A 27,149-nucleotide genomic window follows, 5' to 3' on the forward strand; every position below is an offset into this window, starting at 1 on the left:
TTCTTTCTTTCTGTGATCAAATTCCTTTTTTTTTATTGAGATATCATTGAAATATTAGTTTCAGACAACAATTTGACACCTATGTGTTGTGAAATGATCACAATAAGTCTAGTTACAAATTTATGTACATATAGTTTTTTTTCTTGTGATGAGAACTTTTAAGATCTTTCTTTGCAACTTCCAAATACACAATACAGTATTAACTATAGTCACCATGCTGTACATTACATCCCCAGGACTTTTTTTTTTCTTCTTGATGTTAAGCTTTTAATTGTAATTCCTGCTTTTCTTTGGGGATGCAGGAGATGCAGACCCACTTCTTGCTTCTTATGGGCTAAGGGGTAGGGTGGGTGTATGGAGCAGCTTGCTAGGCTGGTGGCTTCTGAGCTTAGCCTAGAAGCCTTTGGCTGGGTGAAGCTGTAAGGAGGGACATTCCAGGCAGAGGGTACAAAGTGAACAAAGGCCCAGAGGGAGGAAAGCACAGTGTGTCAGGGTCAGTTGGGGTGGTGGGCTTCGCTGGGCAGGACAGGACTCTGGGATGGGTGGGAAGAGCAACTGAGTGCCAGCCCTCCCCAAGTGACCCTGGTGCTCCTTTCCCAGAAAGGTGTGTTCCAGCTCTCCAACGAGGACTACTTCATTGAGCCCCTGGATGGTGTCCCAGCCCGCCCTGGCCGTGCCCAGCCGCACGTGGTATACAAGCGCCAAGCCCCTGAGAGGTGGGCGGAGCCGGGGGACCCCAGGGCTCCAGGCACCTGTGGGGTGAAAGGTATGCTTCTCTGCTACCAGCTCTGGGGTAGGGGATGGGTCTGGGGGCATGGAGGGGCCTTCTAGAAACCTCTGTCAACACCTCCATGCCCAGCTCCTGTTAGACCAAAGGGACACAGACCGACAGACACATCATCATAGCCTGTGCCCTCCAAATGTGCCACGGGCCTGAGGCCTCTGCCTCTCAGGCCTGCCCCCGCTCATGCCCTGGACTGGCACCTCTCACTGTCAGCTCATCCGTCTCCCCACCTCAGGGCTCCGTCTCTGTCTCTCCCTGACCCTCCCCACTCACTGCCTGGGGCACCTCCAGCTGTGCCAACTATTCTTCGAGTGTCCGGGCGAGGCCAGGCCATACCCAACCGCAGCAGGACAGCTAGCCAGGAACCTCCCTCCCCTCCCCACTGTGGTCGCACCCCAGGATAACTGACTTCCATTTTGGAGACCTAGAGTGTGGCACCCAGCACCTCTTCTGCAGAGTGGCCACAGTCAGTGCTGGCCAGTCTCTGTAAGGAGCTGCCTGCTAAGGGCTGCTGGGGTTTGGGGACTGCTCCAACTTCACAAGCTGCCCACAGCTCAGGGACTCTCTTTGCTGGAACAGATATCCAAAGAGGCATGCTTCTCGCCCTCAGTTTCCCCAGCTCCATAGATGTGCTTCCTCTTCTGATCTGGGGGCAGCCTGGGTCAGTGGGGCAGGTCCCCCGTGGGGTCAGCTTGTTGGGGTCTTGGTCAGCCTCCCCAGGCTGGGGGTTAGGCCGGGGGATCTGCATGTGCTGGGATGTATTTACCCCCCCAGCGAGGGAGGGATCAGCGTGGGGAGTTAGGGGCTTAGGAGCTCGCCTCGCGGACACAGTGCTTTACTGTGTTCATAGCCATCATTTCTTTAGCCCCCCGAAGTCACTCTGTGAGGCTGATCAACTTATCTATTTATAGTCAGGCATCCCCCAGGATCAGAGAAGGGAAGTGACCAGGTCAGGGTCACACAGCACAGGTCTGGGGCAAAGCCATGATGGGAGTCCAGGCCTTTTGCCTCTGATCCCAGCACTGTTCCCACTGACCCAGAGAGAGCTCACTGGGGAAAGGCCCTTGAGACGTGTGCCCTGGGCCAGTCTACTGGCAGCTAACCCACAGCCCGTCTGGGGCCCACAGAGTCCCCGGAGCTGGAGCCCCGGCGGGAGCGTTGGGAGCAGCGGCAGCAGTGGCGGCGGCAGCGGCCGAGGCGTCTACACCAGCGCTCGGTCAGCAAAGAGAAGTGGGTGGAGACCCTGGTGGTAGCTGATGCTAAAATGGTGGAGTACCACGGGCAGCCAAATGTCGAGAGCTACGTGCTGACCATCATGAATATGGTGAGGCTGCTGCGGGCGGTGTGTGGGGGGTGGCGAGGGCTGCCAGGGGGTGGTGGTGTTGAGGTACAAAGGGTGGGTGTACCCCAGGCCCCAAGCAGGAGGTATAAGCTTCCAGCTCCTAAGTCCAGGAGGGGATGGGAGGCCCCACAAGGAGTCACTAGGAGAGAGCCTGGGCAGAGGTGGGGCCTTTGGGGCTGCTGTGAGGACACCACTGAGTGTCATTCCACCCCATTGGCTCAGCAGCCTCCACCCCCTGCCAGGACCAGAGCTGGGGGAGGGGAGGCTAAGGGAGCTCGTAGACTGGTTGACCCATCCACACCGCTCTGAACAAACCTCCCTCCTCTGTGCCGGGACCTGTGCTGGTCGCTGGGGACATGGAAATGACCAATCAGACCAGCCCCTGCCTGAGACATCGGCACACAGCAGAGTTAGAAGGATCTGTACAGTTCTGTGTTCTACTAGCCGGTGACCTTGGGCAAGCCACATTACCTGTCTTAGCCTCAGCTTGCCCACCTGTGAACTGGGGATGACAATAGTACCTTACAGCATTGTCATACTGCTCTTGACGCCATGGGACAGTTGAGATAGCTAGGCCCCGGGAGGGTGAGTGACTTGCCCAGGTCACAAGCGAGGCAAGACAGAGCTGAACAGGAGCCTAGGTCTCCCAGGTCCCACCTGGGGCACTGTGGCAGGCTGGAGCTGGTGATTCCTGCTCCTGTAGTGCCAACCAGTCCCTCCCTGCTGCTGCCCTGGGTGCGCAGGTGGGAGGCCTCAGGGCCCCCGGGAGAAAAGATCTCTGCCTTTGGCATTCTTAGCAGGCCACCCACTGAACAACACTCTTCTCCTCCTGGGCTGGGTGACTGAGAACAGGTGAGGTTCCCAGCACAGCGTGCTCTGCGGCTGATATGGCCAGTGTCGTGAGCTGTGACTTCCGCCCGTGCCAGCCTCACACTCCCCGCAACATTAAAGGAAGTGCGCTCTGGATCATCGAAGGTCTGGCCACCCCTTTTATCGCCATGAGGCCTGGGGTCAGAGAAGGAAAGGGGCGCCGTCTGTGGCCACCATGCCCCCACTACTTCAGTCTGCATTGGCAAGCTCAGCTCCGGGCCGGTTCCTGCCCGACTTGGCCACCCATGTTGGCTCCCTCCTCCTTATGGAATAAAGGCCATAGCCTTCTGCCTGGCACTTGAGGGCTCTAAGACCCAGCCAAGCTTCTATTTAGTCTTGTCTGCCCAGGGAGACAAACCACTAAAGACCAGGGTTCAGGAGGGACTGTTGCTGGACAGCGGGGCCTGGCTTCTGGGCTCAGGGTGGGCAAGGTCAGGTTCCCAGGCCATGAGATCCTCCACTCAGGGGCTCAGCCTGAAGGAGGCCCAGGAGCTTGGCTGGAGCCACCAATGGTTAGCTGGGTTTATTTGCCTCATTTTTTCTGAGTGTTCTATGTGGGCAGGTACTGAGCCCTCCAGGCTCCCCTGTGACATCCCCTGTGTGCCAGGGGTCAAGGATTTGGCCCCAAAGCGGGGCCCCTTCTTGCCTCCCTGTCCAGGCTCACAGGATGCACACATTTACGTTGTGAGCCCTACCCTGGAGGAGGGAGGGTCTGGCTCTCATAGTCACCTGCTCTGGACAGTATCAGGTTTTCCCAAGCTGGCGAGTCCAGCATTGGTCAGAACAGAGTCGGGGCACCTATGAGCCTAACAGTGCTAGATACCTGATAGGGAGACTCCAGGAGATGGCAGGGGCATGGGCGGGCATGTAGCCAGCCTCCGAGGAGGGCTGGACCGTGTATTAGGGCTGGAGCCTTCTGAACACCTGCTGCTTGTCCAGTGCTCCACACTCACTGCCTCAGCTAAGCCTCAGCCCCATTTCATAGTTGAAGGAACAAAGGTTCAGCGAGGCCAAGGGGCTTGCTCAAGGTCACACAGCTAGTGAGTGGCAGAGCTGGGACCGGAGGTCAGATGTATCTGCTTCCAGAGTCCCACTCTGTCCTCTCTGCCCCTCAGCCTGCCCCAGAGAGGGACAGCTGGGTAGCTGTGGTGGCCAGAGTGTGCTGGAAGGATGGGGGAACAGGGTGGTGTGGATGGGGAGAACCTACCCTCTTTTCCCTCTGGAGCAGTTCTGTAACGCTGATGTGATGGGTGCCAGCTCTGTACCAAGGATGAGGTGATGGATGCATAAGAATAGGATCCCATGCTGGGGAAGCTGTATCTCATTGTAGCATTTCTCAAAGAATATTCCAGGGAGTACTTGTTCCAAGGGATGCTACAAGTGTTCTGTGAAGAAAGATGGCGCTGTTGAAAAAGTTTGGCAACACAGGGTTAAAAAAAAGGAACACAGACTTTACTGCAGGACTTCTCAGAGCCTCCAAAGCTATAGGCATTGAGAATCCCTCAGAGAGGAGGCAGGCAGCGCTTTCCAAACTTAAGAAGTAAGAGCAGAAACTTTGATGCAGTCAGATCTGGGTTCTGATCCCCTATTCAGCCTCTCTTTGAGCCTCGTTACTCCATCTGTAAGGTGGGGATGGTTATGCCTGCCTGAGAAGTAAGAAGGTTAAGTGAGATAAGGCATGTGACGCTCCCAGCATGAGGACTGTGTGTGCTAGGCTCGGTCAGTGTTACTGCTGCTTTTGTGGCTGCTTTAGCATCTGCCCTTTGGCCCCACAGCCACCTTCAGGACAGCTCACTCCTCTTTACCAGGGCCTCCTGCAGGTTCCAATCTGTCAGTGTCCTCTCTGTGCCAGACCCAGGTCTGAGCCCGGGAGCTCAGGTGGGTCTCTTCCAAGCATAGCAAGAGAGGTCCCCCCAACCCAACTTTGCACCCTCAATTCTATTCATGTCCTCTGAGGTCACAGGCCCTTTTTGAGTGGCTCTGTCATACTGTCAGCTCATTGGGAGCTTGTGGTCACCTGTAACCCCCAGATCTTACTCTCATGAATACTGCCCACCCTGGCTTGCTCTCCAGGCCTGCACCAGAGCAGGGCTTGTCTTCCCTAGGTATTGTTTATCTAGACAACCACACTGACCTCAGGCCATAAACAGACGCTCATTGGTTGATCTGGTCAACAAGTAATGACTCTGCCACCCTCCAGTCCCTCCCAGCATCTGTTTCACCTCCATACTTCTTGGGGGACAGTGAGAGGTGTTATATATGCTGGGGGTGGGGCTTTGTGGTGACAGGAAGCTATCCCAGCGCTAACTCAGGATATGGGCTGGGCTAGCTGTTGGGACAGGTCTTAGCAGATCTTCAGGGGCTCCTCTGGGCTCCACCTGCATGTCGACTAGGAAAGACTTGTTCTTTTAATCTGACTCTCTCTGGGGCACCCTTTTCATTTTTCACTGTTTGTTTTTTATTTTTTAATGAAATAACGCGTTGGAAAAACTTAGCAAGTGCTCAAGATTAATTCATTCCACAACTGTTTCTTGAGTCCATCATGTGCCAGGTACTGGACAGATCACTGGGGCTGTAAGAGGGAGTCCACACAGACGTTGCCCTCATGGAGCTTATGGTCTGGAATGGGAGAGAGACGTTAATGAAGCCGTCACCCTGATGAATATGAAGGTGTGATGGAGGGGGTACTAGGAAGGACAAGTTCATGGTGGTTTGGGAGTGTCGGGTAGAATAAAGGCTCCCCAAAAGACGTGATGGAGGGGTGAGAGCTCAGAGGGGGTGAGAGATAACTTGGGAAGGTGTGCCAGGCTGAGGGCACAGCATCTGCAAAGGCCCTGTGGTAGGAAGAATCATGGGATTCTGCAGAGAGAAAGCCAGCGTGCTTGGAGCCAGGAGTGAGGGGGTTTGAGGGGGGCAGTGAGGCCATAGAGGTGGGCAGGGGCCAGACCACACAGGCCTGTATGCCGCACAGGCCTGTATTCCTTATGTGTGGGTAGTGAAGACCCACTCATGGCTTTAAGCAAGGGCATAGGGTGATTGGGTTTGCATTTCGGAGACAGATGACTGGGGTGCAAGGCTGCAGGTGGGCTAGAGGACAGAATTTAGGAGGCAGAACTGGCTGATGTGGTGGAAGAAGGCAGTGCAGAGGGGCTCCCAGCTCCAGCACGTGCATGGAGGGCACAGAGACACGTTGCATCACTGTCTTCACCGTTCCTGACCTTGGGCTCTGACAGTGTAATTCATCCCCATTATCAGGGGCTTTTTGCCCTCTTAACAGTGTGTGTTTTGTCCATTCCTATTTGAATATTATTTTTCTTGATGGAATTGCTAGAAGCCAACTCACAACTGGTGTGTCCTGACATCTCTGCCTGCTGGGACCTTGACAACTGTCCCCAGTTGTGGGCTGGCCCCTTTCTTGTTCTGAGGGAGCTTTAAAAGAGCAGATAGCTCTAACCCCCATTTCCCAGCACCTTGGCACACTGTCCATCTTTGGGGATGGCCTTCTGTCTTGGGGCTGAGTGTGGAGCCGCCCTTGTAGCTACGGGGGCCTCTGAGAGGCACACACACCTGCCCTCGTGGCCCCATGGCTCTCAGCCCCAGGGAAGATGGCCTCTGCCTGCCTCCACCCCTCCCCCAGGCCGTGCCCAGTTCACGCCTCATGGGAGGGCTCACTCCTGGGATGCTGGTCCTGGCGTCCTCAGGGCAGGAGGGGGCTGCAGGGCTGTCCCAGCCAGGGCAGGTTAGGGCCCTGAGATGGGCCAAAAAGCCAGCATTTGGAGGTGTGAGCTGGGGAATAGGATCCGAAACTGGTGCTCAGGAATGGCCGGGTGCTGGGAGGCCCTCTCGTCCTCCCCAGGTTCTGCAGTTGCTGGTTGGGGAAGTGTGTGTACAGGTGTGGGCACGTTCATGTATGGGATGCATGCACTGGTGAGCTCCCCATTGTGTGAACTTGGGTGTGCACCCCTTGAGGTGGGCAGAGGCTGCCCATATCCTGTATCCAAGGTGACAGCCTGACCCTTATCTCTTGGGCAGGTGGCCGGCCTGTTTCATGACCCCAGCATCGGGAACCCCATCCACATCACCGTCGTGCGCTTGGTCCTGCTGGAAGATGAGGAGGTGAGAAGTCACGTGGCCCCACACTGCCCCCTGGGATGGGCATCGTCTGCCAGGGCCCTCCTGCCACTTGCCTGAGCTGCCTCATGTGGAAGGGCACAGCGAGGGCCTCCTTGGCCCAAGCAGTGTCATCTGTCACCCCCAGTCCCTGGCTGACCCTCTCTTAGGTCCCGTCTGGCACGTGACTGTAGTCAGGGTTGTCATACTGGAGGCTGGACTGGGGGCCTGCCTGCTTGTCTTCCCACTGCCACCTCTGGGCCTCTGTCTCCCGCCTTCACGTGAAGGAGAATTTGGCCTGACCCTTCAGAGCTCAGGGATAGGCTTGAGTGGCCACGCTCTCTGCCCCCAGGAGGACCTAAAGATCACTCACCACGCAGACAACACCCTGAGGAGCTTCTGCAAGTGGCAGAAAAATATCAACATGAAAAGGGACGCCCACCCGCTGCACCACGACACCGCCATCCTGCTCACCAGGTACCGCCACTGTGAGGGGCTGGGCCGTAGGTGTGGCCGGTAGAGCTTGCGTGGGCGGGAGGTGCTACCTGACCCTCAGGGTGGGCAGACACAGCCCTGCTCTCAGGGAGCCTCATTTTGAGGAGGGTTTTCACACCTTTGACCCAAGACTGGATTCCAGCAGTACTGGGGGAGATCTTTTTATTTTGGAATAATTGTGCATTCTATGCAGTTGTCAGAAATAATACAGGGAAGTACCATCTATACTTCATCCAGTTCCCCACAGTGGTAACATCTGGCATAACTGTAGTTATATCCCAACCAGGAAATTGACGGTGATATGATCCACAGACTTATTCAGGTTTCATTAGTTTTACATGCACTTACTTGTTTGGGTGTGTGTGTGTGTGTGTGTGTGTGTGTGTGTGTGTGTGTGTGTGTGTGTGTGTGTGTGTGTGTGTGTGTGTGTATTAAGTCCTGTGCAATTTTATCACATGTGTAGATTTCTGTATCCACTGCCACAGTCTAGATATAGAATGGTTCTATTAGAAGGATCTCTTGTGCAACTCCTTTATAACCAGAAAATCTTACACACCACCCCCCTTCAACATGACCCCAACCTCTGACAACTCTTTATCTGTTCAGAGGCAGTGTTTTTTTGGGTTTTTTTTTTTAACATCTTTATTGGGGTATAATTGCTTTACAATGGTGTGTTAGTTTCTGCTTTATAACAAAGTGAATCAGTTATACATATACATATGTTCCCATATCTCTTCCCTCTTGCGTCTCCCTCCCTCCCACCCTCCCTATCCCACCCCTCCAGGCGGTCACAAAGCACCGAGCTGATATCCCTGTGCTATGCGGCTGCTTTCCACTAGCTATCTACCTTACGTTTGTTAGTGTATATGTCCATGCCTCTCTCTCGCTTTGTCACAGCTCACCCTTCCCCCTCCCTATATCCTCAAGTCCGTTCTCCAGTAGGTCGGTGTCTTTATTCCTGTCTTACCCCTAGGTTCTTCATGACATTTTTTTTTCTTAAATTCCATATATATGTGTTAGCATACGGTATTTGTCTTTTTCTTTCTGACTTACTTCACTCTGTATGACAGACTCTAGGTCTATCCACCTCATTACAAATAGCTCAATTTTGTTTCTTTTCATGGCTGAGTAATATTCCATTGTATATATGTGCCACATCTTCTTTATCCATTCATCCGATGATGGACACTTAGGTTGTTTCCATCTCCAGGCTATTGTAAATAGAGCTGCAGTGAACATTTTGGTACATGACTCTTTTTGAATGATGGTTTTCTCAGGGTATATGCCCAGTAGTGGGATTGCTGGGTCATATGGTAGTTCTATTTGTAGTTTTTTAAGGAACCTCCATTCTGTTCTCCATAGTGGCTGAACCAATTCACATTCCCACCAGCAGTGCAAGAGTGTTCCCTTTTCTCCACACCCTCTCCAGCATTTATTGTTTCTAGATTTTTTGATGATGGCCATTCTGAGTGGTGTGAGATGATATCTCATTGTAGTTTTGATTTGCATTTCTCTAATGATTAATGATGTGGAGCATCCTTTCATGTGTTTGTTGGCAGTCTGTATATCTTCTTTGGAGAAATGTCTATTTAGGTCTTCTGCCCATTTTTGGATTGGGTTGTTTGGTTTTTTGTTATTGAGCTGCATGAGCTGCTTGTAAATTTTGGAAATTAATCCTTTGTCAGTTGCTTCATTGCAAATATTTTCTCCCATTCTGAGGGTTGTCTTTTGGTCTTGTTTATGGTTTCCTTTGCTGTGCAAAAGCGTTGAAGTTTCATTAGGTCCCGTTTGTTTATTTTTGTTTTTATTTCCATTTCTCTAGGAGGTGGGTCAAAAAGGATCTTGCTGTGATTTATGTCATAGAATGTTCTGCCTATGTTTTCCTCTAAGAGTTTGATAGTTTCTGGCCTTACATTTAGGTCTTTAATCCATTTTGAGCTTATTTTTGTGTATGGTGTTAGGGAGTGATCTAATCTCATACTTTTACATGTACCTGTCCAGTTTTCCCAGCACCACTTAATTGAAGAGGTTGTCCTTTTTCCACTGTACATTCCTGCCTCCTTTATCAAAGATAAGGTGACCATATGTGCGTGGGTTTATCTCTGGGCTTTCTATCCTGTTCCATTGATCTATCTTTCTGTTTTTGTGCCAGTACAATACTGTCTTGATTACTGTAGCTTTGTAGTATAGTCTGAAGTCAGGGAGCCTGATTCCTCCAGCTCCATTTTTTGTTCTCAAGATTGCTTTGGCTATTTGGGGTCTTTTGTGTTTCCATACAAATTGTGAAATTTTTTGTTCTACTTCTGTGAAAAATGCCAGTGGTAGTTTGATAGGGATTGCATTGAATCTATAGATTGCTTTGGGTAGTAGAGTCATTTTCACAATGTTGATTCTTCCAATCCAAGAACATGGTATATCTCTCCATCTATTTGTATCATCTTTAATGTCTTTCATCAGTGTCTTATAATTTTCTGCATACAGGTCTTTTGTCTCCTTAGGTAGGTTTATTCCTAGATATTTTATTCTTTTTGTTGCAGTGGTAAATGGGAGTGTTTTCTTGATTTCACTTTCAGAGTTTTCATCATTAGTGTATAGGAATGCCAGAGATTTCTGTGCATTAATTTTGTATCCTGCTACTTTACCAAATTCATTGATTAGCTCTAGTAGTTTTCTGGTAGCATCTTTAGGATTCTCTATGTATAGTATCATGTCATCTGCAAACAGTGACAGCTTTACTTCTTCTTTTCTGATTTGAATTCCTTTTATTTCCTTTTCCTCTCTGATTGCTGTGGCTGAAACTTCCAAAACTATGTTGAATAAGAGTGGTGAGAGTGGGCAACCTTGTCTTGTTCCTGATCTTAGTGGAATTGCTTTCAGTTTTTCACCATTGAGGATGATGTTGGCTGTGGGCTTGTCATATATGGCCTTTATTATGTTGAGGAAAGTTCCCTCTATGAGAGGCAGTGTTTTTTAACTTGAGGTGGAGTTATTTCCCTTTGCTGAGCTCCGGCAGTTTCTGTCAGCACCCTTGCTGGGGTAGTAACCCAAATTGTGCATGGGTCTACTCCCCAGGCCCAGATAGGTGTCCTGGGTGAACGAGGGCACCTGCTTCCCAAATGGCTCCTGCGCTGGTCTCGGAGCGATGGCAGGGACATCCTTTTCACTCCCAACCTCCCTCAGTGTCAGCAGGGGCCCCTCCCTAGCCCTGTCAGCCTGGGTGGGCCTGGCTTCTGGCCAAGTCAGCCTGAGGACCCCTTCTCTCTGCATGTGCAGGAAGGACCTGTGTGCCGCCATGAACCAGCCCTGCGAGACCCTGGGCCTGTCCCACGTGGCGGGCATGTGCCAGCCTCACCGCAGCTGCAGCATCAATGAGGACACGGGCCTGCCCCTGGCCTTCACCGTGGCCCACGAGCTCGGGCACAGGTACCCTGCCAACCCCACTGCCACACTAAGAACCCGACCTCACCTCCCAACCTGTGGGCACCAGACAGCCAAGCCGATGGCCCACACAATCCCAGGGAAGGGAGCCCTGCCTTGAGGAATGAGCCCAGCCTGACCACATTGCTGTCCTTGGCACTGTCCCCACCCCACAAACAGGCCGCTTCCCTGTTAGGAGAGGGGTGAGTCTTATTTGAAGTGGGGTTGAGATGGGCCAGAAAGTCACCATAGGCCTTTGTCCCTCCCTGTTGCCCTCAGTGCTTTGCATTTCTTACTCTTAGTCCCTGCCAACCCCCTGTTCCTAATCGCTCTGTGACTCTAGGCAAGTTCCCTGCCCTCTCTGGGCCTCTGTTTGTTCCCTGTTGATTGAGCGGGTTGGATTCAGTGATGTCCAAGCCTCCCTCTGTTGGACACCTCCACATGAGGCTATTATGCCTAGGCATGGCCCGTACCCTTGGCCCTCTGTGCCCAGACAGTTTAGCTGTGAATATGGCAGTCTTAGATGTCTGGGAGCCAATGACGGCAGGCTCACAGAGAGCTCTGTTGGTCCGAGGTGTTGGGTCATCCCTGAGGGCTGAGAGAGATAGTGTTTCTCACAGTGCTTAGTATGGTGCCTGGCACATAGTAAGTGCTCAGCAAAGGTAATTTTTCTCATGTCTTTCCCAAGGATGGTCTTGAGACTTTTCCTGTGGTGCAGGAGCTCAGACTCCCTAACTCCACTGCACAGCCTTGGGACAGGACTTGAGGGGTGGCAGGAACTCTGTCAGACTGTTCTTGGCACCAGTGAGGTTGCAGGGGCCACAGTGGGCCCCATGCATGCCACCTGGCTTGCCGTTGTTGGCCAGCTCATTGCAGGAGCCGGGCTGCCCCGTGTCCCTGGTGCTTAGTTCAGGCTCAGGCTGGTGCACCTGGCAGAGGGCCCTGTGGGACACTAGTTAGCATACCCACGTTTTACCTTAAGGAAACTGAGTTTCAGAGATGGGATATGACTTTCCCCAGGCCACACAGTGGTTTGGTGGCAGAGCCAGGCCTGGGAGCCAGGACCCAGCACCTTGCAGACCTCTGAGGGAGGGGCGGCCTGGTGGCTTCCCACCAGCTCACTCGCCCCTGGGGCCTGTGCTCTCACACAGTTTTGGCATTCAGCATGACGGAAGCGGCAATGACTGTGAACCCGTTGGGAAACGGCCTTTCATCATGTCTCCACAGCTCCTGTACGACGCTGCGCCTCTCACCTGGTCCCGCTGCAGCCGCGAGTACATCACCAGGTTCCTTGAGTAAGTCCCTCCCCGAGCCCTGGGCCTTGTCTGAGCCCCTGAGATCAGGGTGTGACCGGGGAGATGCAGACAGCACCTTGGAGGATAAGCAGGAGTTCACAGATGTATAGAAGGGAGAAGAGTGGTATTCCTGGTAGAAGAGGCATGGGCAAAGGCACGAGGACATGAGCAGTGTGGGATAATTTTCAGAGAACGGCAGGATATTAAGTGATGCTACAGGAGCCAAAGCAGAATAGGAAAGGAAGCTGGAGGAGGTACAGGGCTGGCCATGTGACCGGAAGGGTCCAGTGAAAAGCAGGGAAGCAAGTGCCCTTAAAGGCAATGAAATATAAAGCTTTTCCTTTCTTTTGTGTCCTCTTGATTTGCTATGTTATATTTTTATTTGCTAGTTAATGTTCTAAGTAAAGACAAACTTAAAATTTTAAATGATTAGCACAAGTTTTTTTTTTTTTTAATTGAGGTGTAGTTGATGGTACCGTATTATATAAGTTTCAGGTGTACAACAGTGATTCACATTTATAGTTATAAAATATTGGCTATATTTCCTGTACTGTGCAATATATCCTTGTAGTTTATTTATTGTACATAGTAGTTTGTACTTCTTAATCCCCTGTCCCTATCTTGCCCCTCCTCCCTTCCCTCTTCCCACTGGTAACCACTAGTCTGTTCTCTGTATCTGGGTCTGATTCTTTTTTATTGTATTCACTAGTTTGTTTTATTTTTTAGATTCCTCATATGAGTGATATCATACAGTATTTGTCTTTCTTTGTCTGACTTATTTCTCTAAGCATTATATTCTTCAAGTCCATCCATGTTGCTGCAAATGGCATTATTTCATTCTTTTTTATGGCTGAGTAGTATTCCATTGCATATATATACCACATCTTCTTTATCCATTCATCTGTTGATGGACACTTAGGTTGTTTCTGTATCTTGGCTGTTGTAAACAATGCTGCTGTGAACATTGGTTTGCATGTATCGTTTCAAATTAGTGTTTTCATTTTTTTCTCATATGTACCCAGGAGTGGAATTTCTGGGTCACATGGTAGTTCTGCTTTTCTTTTTTTGAGCCATACTGTTTTCCACAGTGGCTGTGCCAATTTACATTCCCACCAACAGTGTACAGGGGTTCTCTTTTCTCCATGTCTATACCAGCATTTGTTATTTGTGTTCTTTTTGATGATAGACATTCTGACAGGTGCGAGGTGATATCCCATAGTTTTGATTTGCATTTCTCTGATGATTAATGATGTTCAGCATCTTTTCAAGTGCCTGTTGGGCATCTGTATGTCTTCTTTGGGAAAATGTTCAGGTCTTTGGCCCATTTTTTAATCTGGTTATTTTTTTTTGATGTTGAGTTGTATGAGCTGTTTAAATACTTTGGATATTAACGCCTTGTCAGTCGTATCTTGCAAATATTTTCTCCCATTCAGTAGGTTGTCTCTTCATTTTGTTGATAGTTTCCTTCACTGTGCAATAGCTTTTAAGTCTAATTAGGTCCCATTTGTTTATTTTTATTTCCTTTGCTTTAGGAGATGGATCCAAAAAAATATTGCTACAATTTATGTCAAAGAGTGTTCTGCCTATGTTTTCTTCTGGGATTTTTATGGTTGCCGGTATTACGTTTAGGTCCTTAATCCATTTTGACTTTATTTTTTGTATATGGTTTGAGAAAAATTGTTCTAATTTCATTTTTTTACATGTAGCTGTCCAGTTTTCCCAGCACCACTTATTGAAGAGACTGTCTTTTCTCCATTGTATATTCTTGCCTCCTTTGTCGTAGATTAATTGACCATAAGTGTGTGGGTTTATTTCTAGGCTGCCTATTCTGTTCCATTGCTCTGTGTGTCTGTTCTTGTGCCAGTACCATACTGTTTTTTTTAATGTTATTAAAGTATAGTTGATTTAAAGTGTGTTCATTTCTGCTGTACAGCAAAGTGATTCAGTTATATATATATATATATATATATAATATTCTTTTTCATATTCTTTTCCCTTATGGTTTATCATAGGATATTGAATATAGGTCCCTGTGCTATACAATAGGACCTTGTTGTTTATCCATTTTATATGTAATAGTTTGCATCTGCTAATCCCAAACTCCCAATCTTTCCCTCCCCATGCCCCCTCCCCCTTGGCAACCACAAGTCTGTTCTCCATGTCTGTGAGTTTGTTTCTGTTTTGTAGATATGTTCATTTGTGTTGTATTTTAGATTCCCCATATAAGTGGTATCATATGGTATTTGTCTTTCTTTTCCTGACTTACTTTGCTTAGTATAATAATCTCTAGGTACATCCATGTTGCTACAAATGGCATTATTTCATTTATTTGTTTATTTTTGCTTTTATTTCTATTACCTTGGAGACTGACCTAAGAAAACATTGGTATAATTTATGTCAGAGAATGTTTTACCTATGTTCTCTTCTAGGAGTTTTATGGTGTCATGTCTTATATTTCAGTATTTAAGCCATTTTGAGTTTATTTTTGTGTATGGGGAGAAGGTGCGTTCTAATTTCGTTGATTTGCATGTGGCTGTCCAACTTTTCCAACAACGCTTGCTGAAGAGACTGTCTTTTCCCCATTGTATACTCTTGCCTCCTTTGTTGAAGATTAACTGAACTTAGGTGTGTGGGTTTATTTCTGGGCTCTCTGTTCTGTTCCACTGATCCATATGTCTGTTTTTGTGCCAGTACCATGCTGTTTTGATTACTGTAGCTTTGTTGTATTTTCTGGAGCCTGGGAGGGTTATGCTTCCAGCTTTGTTCCTTTTTTTTTTTTTTTTAAGATTTTCTGTTTTTTTTGATGTGGACCATTTTTAAAGTCTTCATTGAATTTGTTACAATATTGCTTCTGTTTTGTGTTCTGGTTTTTTGGCCGCGAGGCATGTGGGATCTTAACTCCCCACCCCGCACCCCCTGCTTTGGAAGGCGAAGTCTTAACCACTAGACCACCAGGGAAGTCCCTTCAGCTTTGTTGTTTTTCCTCAGGATTGCTTTGGCAATTTTGGGTCATTTATGGCTCCACATCAGTTTTGGGATTTTTTGTTCTAGTTCTGTGAAGAATGTCATGGGTAATTTGATAAGTATCACATTAAATCTGTAGATTGCTTTGGGTATTAGGCTGGCCATTTTAACAGTATTCTTCCAATCCAAGAGCATGGGCTGTCTTTCCATTTCTTTGAATCATCTTCAATTTCCTTTACTAATGTTTTGTAGTTTTCATCATATAAGTCTTTCACCTCCTTGGTGAGGTTTATTCCTAAGTATTTTATTTTTTTGATGTGGTTTTAAAAGGAATTGTTTGTTTACATTCCCTTTTTGATATTTCATTGTTAGTGTAAAGAAATGCAACCAATTTCTGTATGTTAGTCTTGTATCCTGCTACCTTGCTGAATTCGTTTATCAGTTCTAGTAGTTTTTGTGTGGAGTCTTTTGGGTTTTCTATATGTAATATCATGTCGTCTACAGATAATGACAGATTTACCTCTTCCCTCTGAATTTGAGTACCTTTTATTTATTTTTTTTGTCTGATTGCTGTGGCTAGGACTTCCAGTACTATATTGACTAGAAGTGGTGAGAGTAGATATCCTTGTCCTGTTCCAGATTTTAGTGGGAAGGCTTTCACCTTTTCACCATTGAGTATTATATTGGCTGTGGGTTTGTCATAAATAGCTTTTATTATGTCGAGACATATTCCTTCTATACCCACTTTTGCAAGGTTTTTTTTTTTATCATGAATGGATGTTGAATTTTATCAAATGCTTTTTCTGCATCTACTGAGATGATCATGTGGTTTTTGTCTTTTGTTGATGTGGTGTATCACATTGGTTGATTTGCATATGTTGAAACATCACTGTGACCCTGGGTTGAATCCAACTTGGTTCTGGTGTATGGCATTTTTTATGTGTTGTTGGTTTTGGTTTGCTAATATTTTGTTGAGAATTTTTGCATCTATATTCATCAAAGATACTGGCCTGTAATTTTCTTTTTTGGTAGTGTGTTTGTCTGGTTTTGGTATCAGGATGATGGTGGCTTCATAGAATGTCTTTGGGAGTTTTTCTTCCTCTTCAGTCTTTTGGAAGAGTTTGAGAAGGATCGGTATAAGTTCTTCTTTGTGTGTTTGGTAGAATTTGCCTATGAAACCATCTGGTCCTGGGCTTTTGTTTGTAGGGAGTTTTTTCTGTTTGTTTTTTGGGGTTTTTTTATTCCAGATTACAGATGCTATTTCACTTCTAGGGATTGGTCTGTTCAAGTTATCTATTTCTTCTTGATTTAGTTTTGGTGAGCTGTATGTTTCTAGAAAGTTGTCCATTTCTTCTAGGTTGTCGAATATGTTGGCATATAATAGTTCATCATATTCGCTCATGGTTTTTTATATCTCTGCAGTATCAGTTGTGATTTCTTCTCTTTCATTTCTTATTCTGTTTATTTGGGTCTTCTCTCTTCTTCTTGGTGAGCCTGGCCAGAGGTTTGTCAATTTTGCTTACCCTTTCAAAGAACCAGATCTTGGTTTTATTGATTTTTTTTCTATTATTTTTTAAATCTGTTTTATTTATTTCCTCTCTGATCTTTATTATTTCCTTCCTTCTGTTGACTTTAGATTTTGTTTGTTCTTCTTTTCCTAATTCTTTTAGATGGTTAAGTTGTTTATTTGAGATTTTTCTTGTTTCTTAAAGAAGACCTGTATCGCTATGAACTTCCCTCTAAGGATTGCTTTGGCTGCATCCCATAGATTTTTGTATGGTTGTGTTCTCATTGTCATTTGCCTCAAGGAATTTTTTTATTTCTTCTTTGATTTCATTGTTGACCCATTGGTTTTTTTAGTAGCAAGTTGTTTATTCTCCAGGTAATTGTGTTTTTAAAAAATTAATTAGTTTATTTATTTTTGGCTGTGTTGGGTCTTCATTGCTGCACTGGGTTTCTCTCGTTGCGGTGAGCCGAGGTTACTCTTTGTTGCGCTACGTGGGCTTGTCATTGCAGTGGCTTCTCTTGTTGCAGAGCACAGGCTCTAGGCACGCGGGCTTCAGTAGTTGTGGCTCACAGGCTCTAGAGTGCAGGCTCAGTAGTTGTGGCACATGGGCTTAGTTGCTCCGCAGCATGTGGGATCTTCCTGGAGCAGGGCTCGAACCCGTGTCCCCTGCTTTGGCAGGCGTATTCTTAACCACTGTGCCACCAGGGAAGCCCTTTGTAATTGTTTTTTCTTGTTTCTTTTTCTGTGGTTGATTTCTAGTTTTATGCCGTTGTGGTAAGAAAAGATGCTTGAAATAATTTCTATACTCTTAAATGTTTTGAGGATGGTTTTGTGCCCTAATATGTGGTCAGTCCTAGAGAATGTTCCATATGCACTTGAAAAGAATGTGTATTCTGCTTTTTTTGGATATAATGTCCTGAAAATATGAATTAAGTCTAACTGTTCTGTTGTATCATTTAGAATCTCTGTTGCCTTATTGATTTTCCATCTTGAAGATCTATCCATTGATGTGAGTGGGGTGTTAAGGTCTCCTACTATTCTTGTGTTCCCATCAATTTCTTCCTTTATGTCTGTTAGTATTTGTTTTATGTATTTGGGTACTCCTGTATTGGGTGCATATATGTTGGCAAGTGTAATATCACCTCCTTGTATTAACCCTTTTATCATTATATAGTGTCCTTCTTCATCTTTCTTTACAGCCTTTGTTTTTTTTAATATTTATTTTTTTACTGAACTATAATTGATTTACAATGTGTTAGTTCAGGTGTACAGCAAAGTGATTCAGATATATATATATACACACACACACCACGTCTTCTTTATCCATTCATCTGTCGATGGACATTTAGGTTGCTTATGTGTCTTGTTTATAGCCTTTGTTTTAAAGTCTGTTTTGTCTGGTATGAGTGTTGTGACCCCTACTTTCTTGACATTTCCTTTTGCATGAAGGAATATCTTTGTCCATCCCCTCACTTTCAATCTATGTGTGTCCTTTGCCCTAAAGTGGGTCTCTTGTAGGCAGCATATTGTAGGCTCTTGTTTTATAATCCAGTCTGCTGCTCTGTGTCTTTTGATTGGAGCATTTAGTCCATTGACATTTAAGGTAATTATTGACAGATATGTATTTATTGCCATTTTAAACCTTGTTTTTCCATTGATTTTATATTTCTTCTTTGTCCCTTTCTTTTGCTTTTTGTTTTTCCTTTTGTGGTTTGATGATTTTCTTTTGTATTATACTTCTTTTTGGTTTTTGTGAATCTGTTGTATGTTTTTGATTTGTGGTCACCCTGTTCTTCAAGTATGTTATCCCCTTCCTATATCTACTTGTTTTAGACTGGTGGTCATATAGGCTCAAACACATTCTAGGAAAAAACCCTACATTTTCTGACTCTCCTCACCCACATTTTATGATTTTGATGTCCTCTTTTACATCTTCATGTTCATCCTTTTATTGTTAATTGTGGTTATCATCTCTTTCACAGAAATTTTTTGATTTCTTTTTAAATCTATGTACTGACTTATTTAAGTGATTTACTTTCTAATTGTGATTTTCTCTTTCTTAGAAGTCTTCTTTCTATTTAGAGAAGACCTTTCAATATTTTCTTTATGATAGGTTTAGTATTGCTATATTCTTCTAGTTTTTGCTTGTGATAATTGAAAATTTTAAAAATGATAATTTTGCTGGGTAGAGTATACTAGGTTGCAGATTTTTCCCTTTCAGGACTTCCAATATATCTTGCCACTCTCTTCTGGCCTGCAACGTTTCTGTAGAGAAATAAGCTGATACCTTATGGGGGTTCTTTTGTAATTAACTCTTTTTTTTTAACATCTTTATTGGAGTATAATTGCTTTACAATGGTGTGTTAGTTTCTTCTTTTTAACAAAGTGAGTCAGCTATACATATATCCCCATATCTCTTCCCTTTTGCGTCTCCCTCCCTCCCACCCTCCCTATCCCATCCCTCTAGGTGGTCACAAAGCACTGAGCTGATCTCCCTGTGCTATGCGGCTGCTTCCCACTAGCTATCGTTTTTACGTTTGGTAGTGTATATATGTCCATGCCACTCTCTCACTTTGTCCCAGCTTACCCTTCCCCCTCCCCAACTCTTTTTCTCTTGATGCTTTTAGAATCCTCTCTTTAACTTTTGCCATTTTAATTATAATATATCTTGGTGTGGGTCTGTTTGGGTTCATCTTGTTTGGAACCCTCTGTGCTTTCTGTACCTGGATATCTACTTCCTTCTTTAGGTTTGGGAAGTTTTCAGCCATAATTTCTTAATACATTTTCAATCCCCTTTTCTCTTTCTTCTCCTTCTGGGAGCCATATTATACGTAGATTGGCATTATCCCATAGGTCTCTTATTTTCAGAACTCGGTGTCTGTTAGACTGAAGAGATCTGTTTCATTGTTCTTTCAGGGCAATTCTCTTGACCTTTTAATTGGGAGCGGTTCCTCTGCTTCTTTATTTTACTTATATTTCTCTTGCTCTGAGTTTAGGAGAAACAGTTATCTACTGTGGTCTTGAAGGGCTGTTTTTGTGTGGGAGTGGCCCTGTGTAGCCTCTGTGGGTTTAATAAGTTTTTGGTGCAAGGGCGGTTTTTAGTATGAATGCCCACCACCTCTTTCTTCAGTGTATGCTGGCCATTATCCCCTTGATAGTAGGTGTGACTAGAGCCTGCATTGGATGTTGAGCAAGGCCTTCCTTTTTGCTCTGTGGTTGTCGCTGCCTTGTCTAACTGTTCCCTAGTTGTTGGAATAGAAGCCCGCAGATCCGTTTCTGAGCTGAGGTGTAAGGTAGGCAGGACTGGAGCATTCGAACTGGGAGAGGACCCACTGAGTATTCCTCCGCCAGAGCCATCCACTGGTGTGCATGCTCTGTTGTGTCACCTGTTGTGTGAGATCACAAAGTCCACTGTTGTTGGCACTGCCCTTGGCCCCGCCTCAAATATGGGAATGACATCAATAAACCCTGGTGTTTCTCAGGCGTTGTTTTCACAAGGCCATCAGTGCAGATCCACTGAAGTCAGGTCCCAGGACTGCAGTAGTCATGCACCTGGACTTGCTGTGGGAGTGAGGCAGCTCAGATCCTGGCCTGGCCCAGCCCCTGCATGCAAGTGCCCACAAAGCCCACAGCTCCTAAGGCCAGACCTGTCCCAGCCGCAGGAGCACCCATTGTCTGCTCGGATGTCCCACAGGTGCTGAATTTACAAAGCTGGCAGCAGAGGTGTACATCTGCAGTTCACACAGCTGGGGAAAGATTTCAGCCCTGCTTCATAAGTCATGCAGTCACTGGGGCTCAGTTGTGATTTCAGCCCCACCTCTGCACATGGGTAACCCACTGACACCTGCTCCTGGAGCCCGCCAAGGCAGTGGCTGGCATGGGAGCCCACCAAGGCCGTGGCTGGGGTGTGTGGGCCCACCCAGGCGGCAGCTGGGGCATGGAGAAAGAGGCTGCTATTGCGGCCCCACCCCTCCCTTTGCTCACCACTCAATAATGGTGCATCGCTTCTATGGCAGGCCCGGGCTGCTTCTGCAAACAGCCCTGGTTGCAGCCATACCACATTCTAGCCCCTTCAGGCTGTCTCCACACAGGCAACACCAGTCCTCTCTCCAGGTCGCCTCTAAACCCCAATTTTCAGCACTGAGACCCCTCCTGTGCCAGCAGATTCTTGTCTCAGGCTGCAGCATGCAGGTTGGTGGCGTGGACTGTCTGTGCAGGTCTCTCTCTGTTCTGCCTGCCGCAAACCAGTTGTTTTGCTCTTCTCCAAGCCTCTGTAGCTCCCTTTCTGTCTCAGTTGATCTCCCAGTGAGGGGGCTTCCCAGGGTGCAGGAACCTTTCCTCTTTTACCTCTCTCTCCCAGGGGCGCAGGTCCCATCCTGCTTCCTTCCCCCCCCCCTTCATCCTGCCCAGTTATGTGAAGGTGTTTCCTGTCCTTTCAGGTGTTTGAGGTCTTCTGCTAGTGTTTAGTAGGTATTCTGTGAGAATTGTTCCATTTGTAGATGTATTTTTGATGTATTTGGGGGATGAGGTGAGTTTTACATCCTTCTACTCTGCCATCTTGATTCCTCTCCCGGTACCATACTATTTTGATTACTGTAGCTTTGTAGTATAGTCTGAAGTTAGGGAGCATGAAATCTCCAGCTCTGTTCTTTCTCAAGATTATTTTGGCTATTCGAGGTCTTTGTGTTTCCATACAGATTCTAAAATTATTCTAGTTCTGTGAAAAATGCCATTGGTATTTTGGTAGGGATTGCATTGAATCTGTAGATTGCCTTGGGTAGTATGGTCATTTTAACAATATTGATTCTTCCAATCCATGAACATGGTGTGTCTTTCCATCTGTTTATGTCATCTTCAATTTCTTTCATCAGTGTCTTACAGTTTTCTGGGTACAGGTCTTTTACCTCCTTAGGTAGGTTCATTCCTAGGTATTTTATTCTTTTCAATGCGATGGTCAATTGGATTGTTTCCTTAATTTTCTTTCTGATAATTCACTGTTAGTGTATAGAAATGCAGCAGATTTCTGTATGTTAATTTTGTATCTTGCGGGACTTCCCTGGTGGCGCAGTGGTTAAGAATCTGCCTGGCAATGCAGGGGACACAGGTTCGAGCCCTGCTCCGGGAAGATCCCACATGCCATGGAGCAACTAAGCCTGTGCGCCACAACTAGTGAGTCTGCACTCTAGAGCCCGCGTGCCACAACTACTGAAGCCCACGCACCTAGAACCCGCGCTCTGCAACAAGAGAAACTACTGCAGCGAGAAGCCCACGCACTGCAACAAAGAGTAGCCCCCGCTCGCCGCAACTAGAGAAAGCCTGTGCACAGCAACGAAGAACCAACACAACCAAAAATAAATAAATAAATTCATTTAAAAAAAAAATTTTGTATCTTGCCACTTTACCAAATTCGTTGATGAGTTCTAGTGGTTTTTTGGTGGCATCTTCAGGATTTTTCTATGTATAGTGTCATGTCATCTGAAAATAGTGACAGTTTTACTTCTTCCTTTTCAATTTGGATTCCTTTTCTTGTCTGATTGCTGTGGCTAGGACTTCCAATACTATGTTGAATAAAAGTGGTGAGAATGGGCATCCTTGTCTTGTTCCTGATCCTGGAGGGAATGCATTCAGCTTTTCACCATTGAGTATGATGTTTTTTCACCATTGTGTATGATGTTAGCAGTGGGTTTGTCATTTTCGGCCTTTATTATGTTGAGGTATGTTCCTTCTATTCCCACTTTCTGGGGGGGTTTTGTTATAAATAGTTGTTGAATTTTGCCAAAAGCTTTTTTTGCATCTATTGAGGTGATCATATGGTTTTTATTCTTCAGTTTGTTAATATGGTGTAGCACATTGATTGATTCACAGATATTGAATCATCCTTGCATCCCTGGGATAAATCCCACTACATCATGGTGTATTGTTGGATTTTGTTTGTGAATCTTTTGTTGAAGATTTTTGCATCTATGTTCATCAGTGATATTGGTGTGTAATTTTCTTTTTTCGTGATATCTTTGTCTGGTTTTGGAATCTGGGTGATGCTTCATAGAATGAGTTCAGAAGTGTTCTTTCCTCTGAAATTTTTTGGAATAGTTTGAGAAGAATAGGTATTAACTCTTCTCTAGATATTTGGTGGAATTCACCTGTGAAGCCATCTGGTCCTGGACTTTTGTTTGTTGGGAGTTTCTTTGTTTGTTTCTGTTTTATAATTACTTCAGTGTCATTACTGGTAATTGGTCTGTTCCTATTTTCAGTTTCTTCCTGGTTTAGTCTTGGGAGATTATATATTTCTAGGAATTTGTCTGTTTCTTCTAGATTGTTCATTTTATTGGCATATAATTGTTCGTAGTAGTCTCTTATGATCCTTTGTATTTCCATGGTGTCAGTTGTAACTTGTTTTTCATTTCTGATTTTGGCCCTTTCTCTTTTTTTCTTGATGAGCCTGGCTAAAGGTTTATCAGTTTTGTTTATCTTTTCTTTTTTTTTTTTTTTTTCAGGCAAGGCTTTATGGGGGCCTCTGCTGCAGCAGGGGGGAGCACGAACAAACAAAAGGTTCCCTTGCTTGCTCACTCCCTGAGGGGGGCGTCGAACTTGTTCCTTATGTGGGGTGAGGGTCCAGCTCTTATTGATCTTTTTTATTGTTTTTTTTTAGTCTTTATTTCTAAATGATTAGTGTAAATTTTACCATTCATCTTTATGCAGTGCCAATTTTTAAATGCAAATATAGGCACGTTGAACTCATATGTGGAATCACCAAAATGATGCAATTCGTATTTCATAGCTCATATTTACCAGAACGGTGGACATACTGCACCAGTATTTGACTGGTTTTATTTCACTTCATAACATGCACACATTCTCCCAATACTCTCTGCCTTGGCTTACTGATGAGTGAGGAAGAACTGACAGGAAATGGAACTATCTTTACATTTCCTTCCAGCCCATCATTTTCAGTGCAGTAGTTGGCTGATACAAGGAAGTAACACAAATAACAAAAGATTATAGAGTTCCCTGGTCATTTCTGTTTCTTAAAACATCATTGCCTTCTTTCTGCCTTTGAAGCAAGTTCTGGTTGTCGTGCAAAGTATGGCCTCTGGGGCTGTCCTAGACACAGCATGCTTATCTTCCGTTTGCTTAGAGTCTCACTGAATTCCTCCACATCATGGGTCCGCTGGGATGCTGTGCTCATGAGGTGGCAAGGAGCAGAGGACACAGACGTCGCATGGCTCCCCTGCTCACGCACATGCTTCTTGTTCCATCAGAACTCGTTTAACAGAACACAAGTTCAGAAACATTAAGAGTTCGAGATGGCGGTAGCAGAGCTTTAAATCACCTGCTGCACTCTTCCCCACCCTCCATTCTTTGGGCAGCCACTTTCAACTTTCATCCTTTTTAGCTTTTTCTTACCTTATTTACTTTCATATTTCCAAAAAGCCTTCCTAGAGTGCTGTTTCTTGATTTTTCGATTTAGATATTATCAGATGACTTGTACGATGGAAGGTTGGGATTTAACCTCCTTGTGTCACTTCCTGCACACATTTGCCCCTGCCATCACATCCCAATATCGTGTTAGCATATCTTTTTTTTTTTTTTTTTTTTTTTGCGGTACGCAGGCCTCTCACTGTTGTGGGCTCTCCCATTGCGGAGCACAGGCTCCGGACGCGCAGGCTCAGCGGCCATGGCTCACTGGCCCAGCCTCTCCGCGGCATGTGGGATCTTCCCGGACCGGGGCACGAACCCGTGTCCCCTGCATCGGCAGGCGGACTCTCAACCACTGCGCCACCAGGGAAGCCCCTGTTAGCATATCTTGATTAAATCCATGTTCAGTGTTTTCATCATTAGGGTTGTATCGATAATGCCGAACCAAGCGTTGTAACAAAATGATGTTCTCTTTTTAAGAACCACTTTTTTATTTGCCTAGTTTTCTTTGCTTCTCTAAGTCTTCCGTATCCTCCAACAATTCTACAAAATGTCTCTTAATCCAGTTTTCCAGAAGGCAATCCCTGCCCCATCATCTAACAGTTTCCTTCTTTCCTGGACATCCCCCAAAACTTCCCTTTGTCCTTCTGCTCCAGCCTAAACTGGGTGCTTTCTGTTGCTCCCCTAAAGTTGTCATGCATGGTCTTTCTGTTTCCTGGATCTCTTGCTTACCTTTTTTAGAGGAGTCTACTTCTTTTTTTGGTGGAGCATATTCTCAGGTAGCCTTCTGAGAAGGGGTGTATGGAGGTGAATGGTTTGCTTGTCTTAAAATGTTTGCTTGTCTTTATTCTTCCCTCATACCTGACTGATCATTTGATAGCAACTTCTAAGTTAGAAGTCTTTCTCCCTCAGAATTTCAAAGGTGTCTTTCCTTTGTCTTCTAGCTTCCAACACTGCTGTTGACAAGTCTCATACCAGTCTAATTCCCAAACCTTTGTATGTGACCTTTTAAAAAGTCTGGAAACTTTTATGATTTTCTCTGTCTCTCTCTTAATATAGAGAATATTCTGTCTGTGTCTCCCTCTCTTTTTTTTTTTTCTCTTGGTGATTTGAACTTTTGCAATTATGTGCCTTGGTCTACTTTTATTCTAGGAGGACACTTGGTAGTCCCTTTTCATCAAAAATTCATGTCCTTCAGTTCTTGGAAATGTTCTTATTATTTATTTTATAGTCGTCTTGCTTTTATTTTCTCCTTCTGGAACCCTTCATATTCAGCTATACGCTCCCTTTCTTATTTTTACTTTTTTTTTTACTTTTTTTCATCTCTTTCTGTTTACTGGAAGACATCCTTATCTTTACCTTATAACCCTTCTATTACATTAAAATTTTTTTTCCTATTGTACTTCTACTTTCCTGAACTTTCTTATTCGCTAAATACTCCTTTTTATTATCCTCTTCTAGTTCCATGAGTAGAGTATCTTATCTTTCTGAGGTTATTATTTATGTGGATTTTTTTTTCTTTTGCTCCCTGCAATATCTTTCTTTCCTTTGAGTTATTTTTTTAAATCTTTCTGTCATGTTATAGGTTTTCTTAAGATGGCATGGCTGTATTCCCTCCGTGGAAGGAGGCAGTGGGCTGGAGTTGGGAGGTCTGTGGACTGGGCTGCACTTTTCCACATCACCTCTGAGGGACTGGTGGGGATGGGGCTGTTTCTTTGGGAGATCTTTAAATGTCAGTATCTAGGGTCACTTTTCTGAGTGATTGTTGCCCCAGAGAGGCGTTCTCTAGTCTTTTCCTGGGAAGGTGTAAGTCTGGCTACAGCGTTCTGGCATCCAAATGGGGAAGGAGCTTTGCGGTTATCTCAGCCTTCTTCATGTAGACTTTTCTCTGTAGGTCCCTCTGCCTCAGGCCTTCCACTGTGCCTGGTGTTCCTGGACCAGATCTCCTGGATCACCCCGAGAGTGACCCCAGCCCTCTGCCAGGCAGGGAGGTGGCCATCGCCTGGCTACATGGGGTTGGGAAGGGGATCTAGTGGGTCTTACAGACTTTCAGCCAGGCTCTTGTCCTCAGTCTTCCTGGCACACAGGCCTCCAGGGGCCCCTGGGACCCTGATTCCTGAGCCCTTCCAGTGTCCCACTTCTGGGTAGTTTCTCCCTGCAGGACTGGCTCTCAGCCTTCACTGCTGTGGTAAGTCAGCTGCTACTCCATCATCCGCTCTCCAGCTTCTAGAACTTCTGCTGACATCTTCCATCTGCCATCATCACCTCTCTCTTGCCCTTTGTCCTTGCGGATTTATGCCTTGTTTATTCCTTTCCTATCATCTTAGCGGGGCTCTGGAAGGGAGTGGAAATAAATCTGTGTCTGTTCAATGAGGCGTATTTTTCTAGAAGTCCATTCACTGGGGCCAGGTTCATGATGGATGTGAGAGCAAGGACTCTGGCCTCTGATAGAAGAGGGGTAACTGGGTGGGGAGTGAGACTAGAAGCAGAGAAGAGTTGAGTTTGATGTTGAGACCCTGGGCTCTGGGCCAGGTTTCTACCTGTGTTGGCAGACAGTTACATTAGCCTTAAGCCTCAAAGACTGGGGATAATGATGGGACTGCCTCCTGGGTTGCTCTGAGGATTCAGTGAGCACACATGTGAAGTGTGTAGCACAGCACTGGCCACATGGTTAGCATTCAATGCCTGCTGACTGTTGTCACTGTTACCAAGTGATAAGTGATAAGGAGCTGAAGCAGAGAAGTGGCCCGCGCAGGGAAAGCTGGGTAGAAAACCATCCCAAAGGTCTGTCACCTCCCGACATAGGAGTCAAGAGTGAGAGAAGGGCTGGGAAATCAGAAGAGTAGCCGCCCCTGCAGTACCCTGAGGGCTTTTCCCAGCTGCCCCCACCCAGGGTGCCACCCAGCCTGACTTCTGTCAGGACAGACAGACAGACAGATATGTCTCTGT

General features: G+C 46.0%; 1 protein-coding gene across 1 annotated transcript in view; it reads left to right on the top strand.

The window, feature by feature from the left end:
• Window positions 1-27,149, top strand: part of ADAMTS7 (ADAM metallopeptidase with thrombospondin type 1 motif 7) — a 57,336-nt gene that overhangs the window by 9,812 nt on the left and 20,375 nt on the right. Inside the window, exons 3-8 of the mRNA XM_089906930.1 lie at window positions 601-766; window positions 1,912-2,108; window positions 7,029-7,112; window positions 7,459-7,583; window positions 10,875-11,024; window positions 12,170-12,313. Of these exons, the coding sequence (XP_089763056.1) occupies window positions 601-766; window positions 1,912-2,108; window positions 7,029-7,112; window positions 7,459-7,583; window positions 10,875-11,024; window positions 12,170-12,313 (866 nt within the window). The remainder of the gene's footprint in view (window positions 1-600; window positions 767-1,911; window positions 2,109-7,028; window positions 7,113-7,458; window positions 7,584-10,874; window positions 11,025-12,169; window positions 12,314-27,149) is intronic.

Source organism: Delphinapterus leucas, chromosome 2, assembly GCF_059928025.1.
Source record: "Delphinapterus leucas isolate spDelLeu-1000000601 "Yukka" chromosome 2, BTC_Dleu_Yukka2, whole genome shotgun sequence".
NCBI lineage: Eukaryota > Metazoa > Chordata > Mammalia > Artiodactyla > Monodontidae > Delphinapterus > Delphinapterus leucas.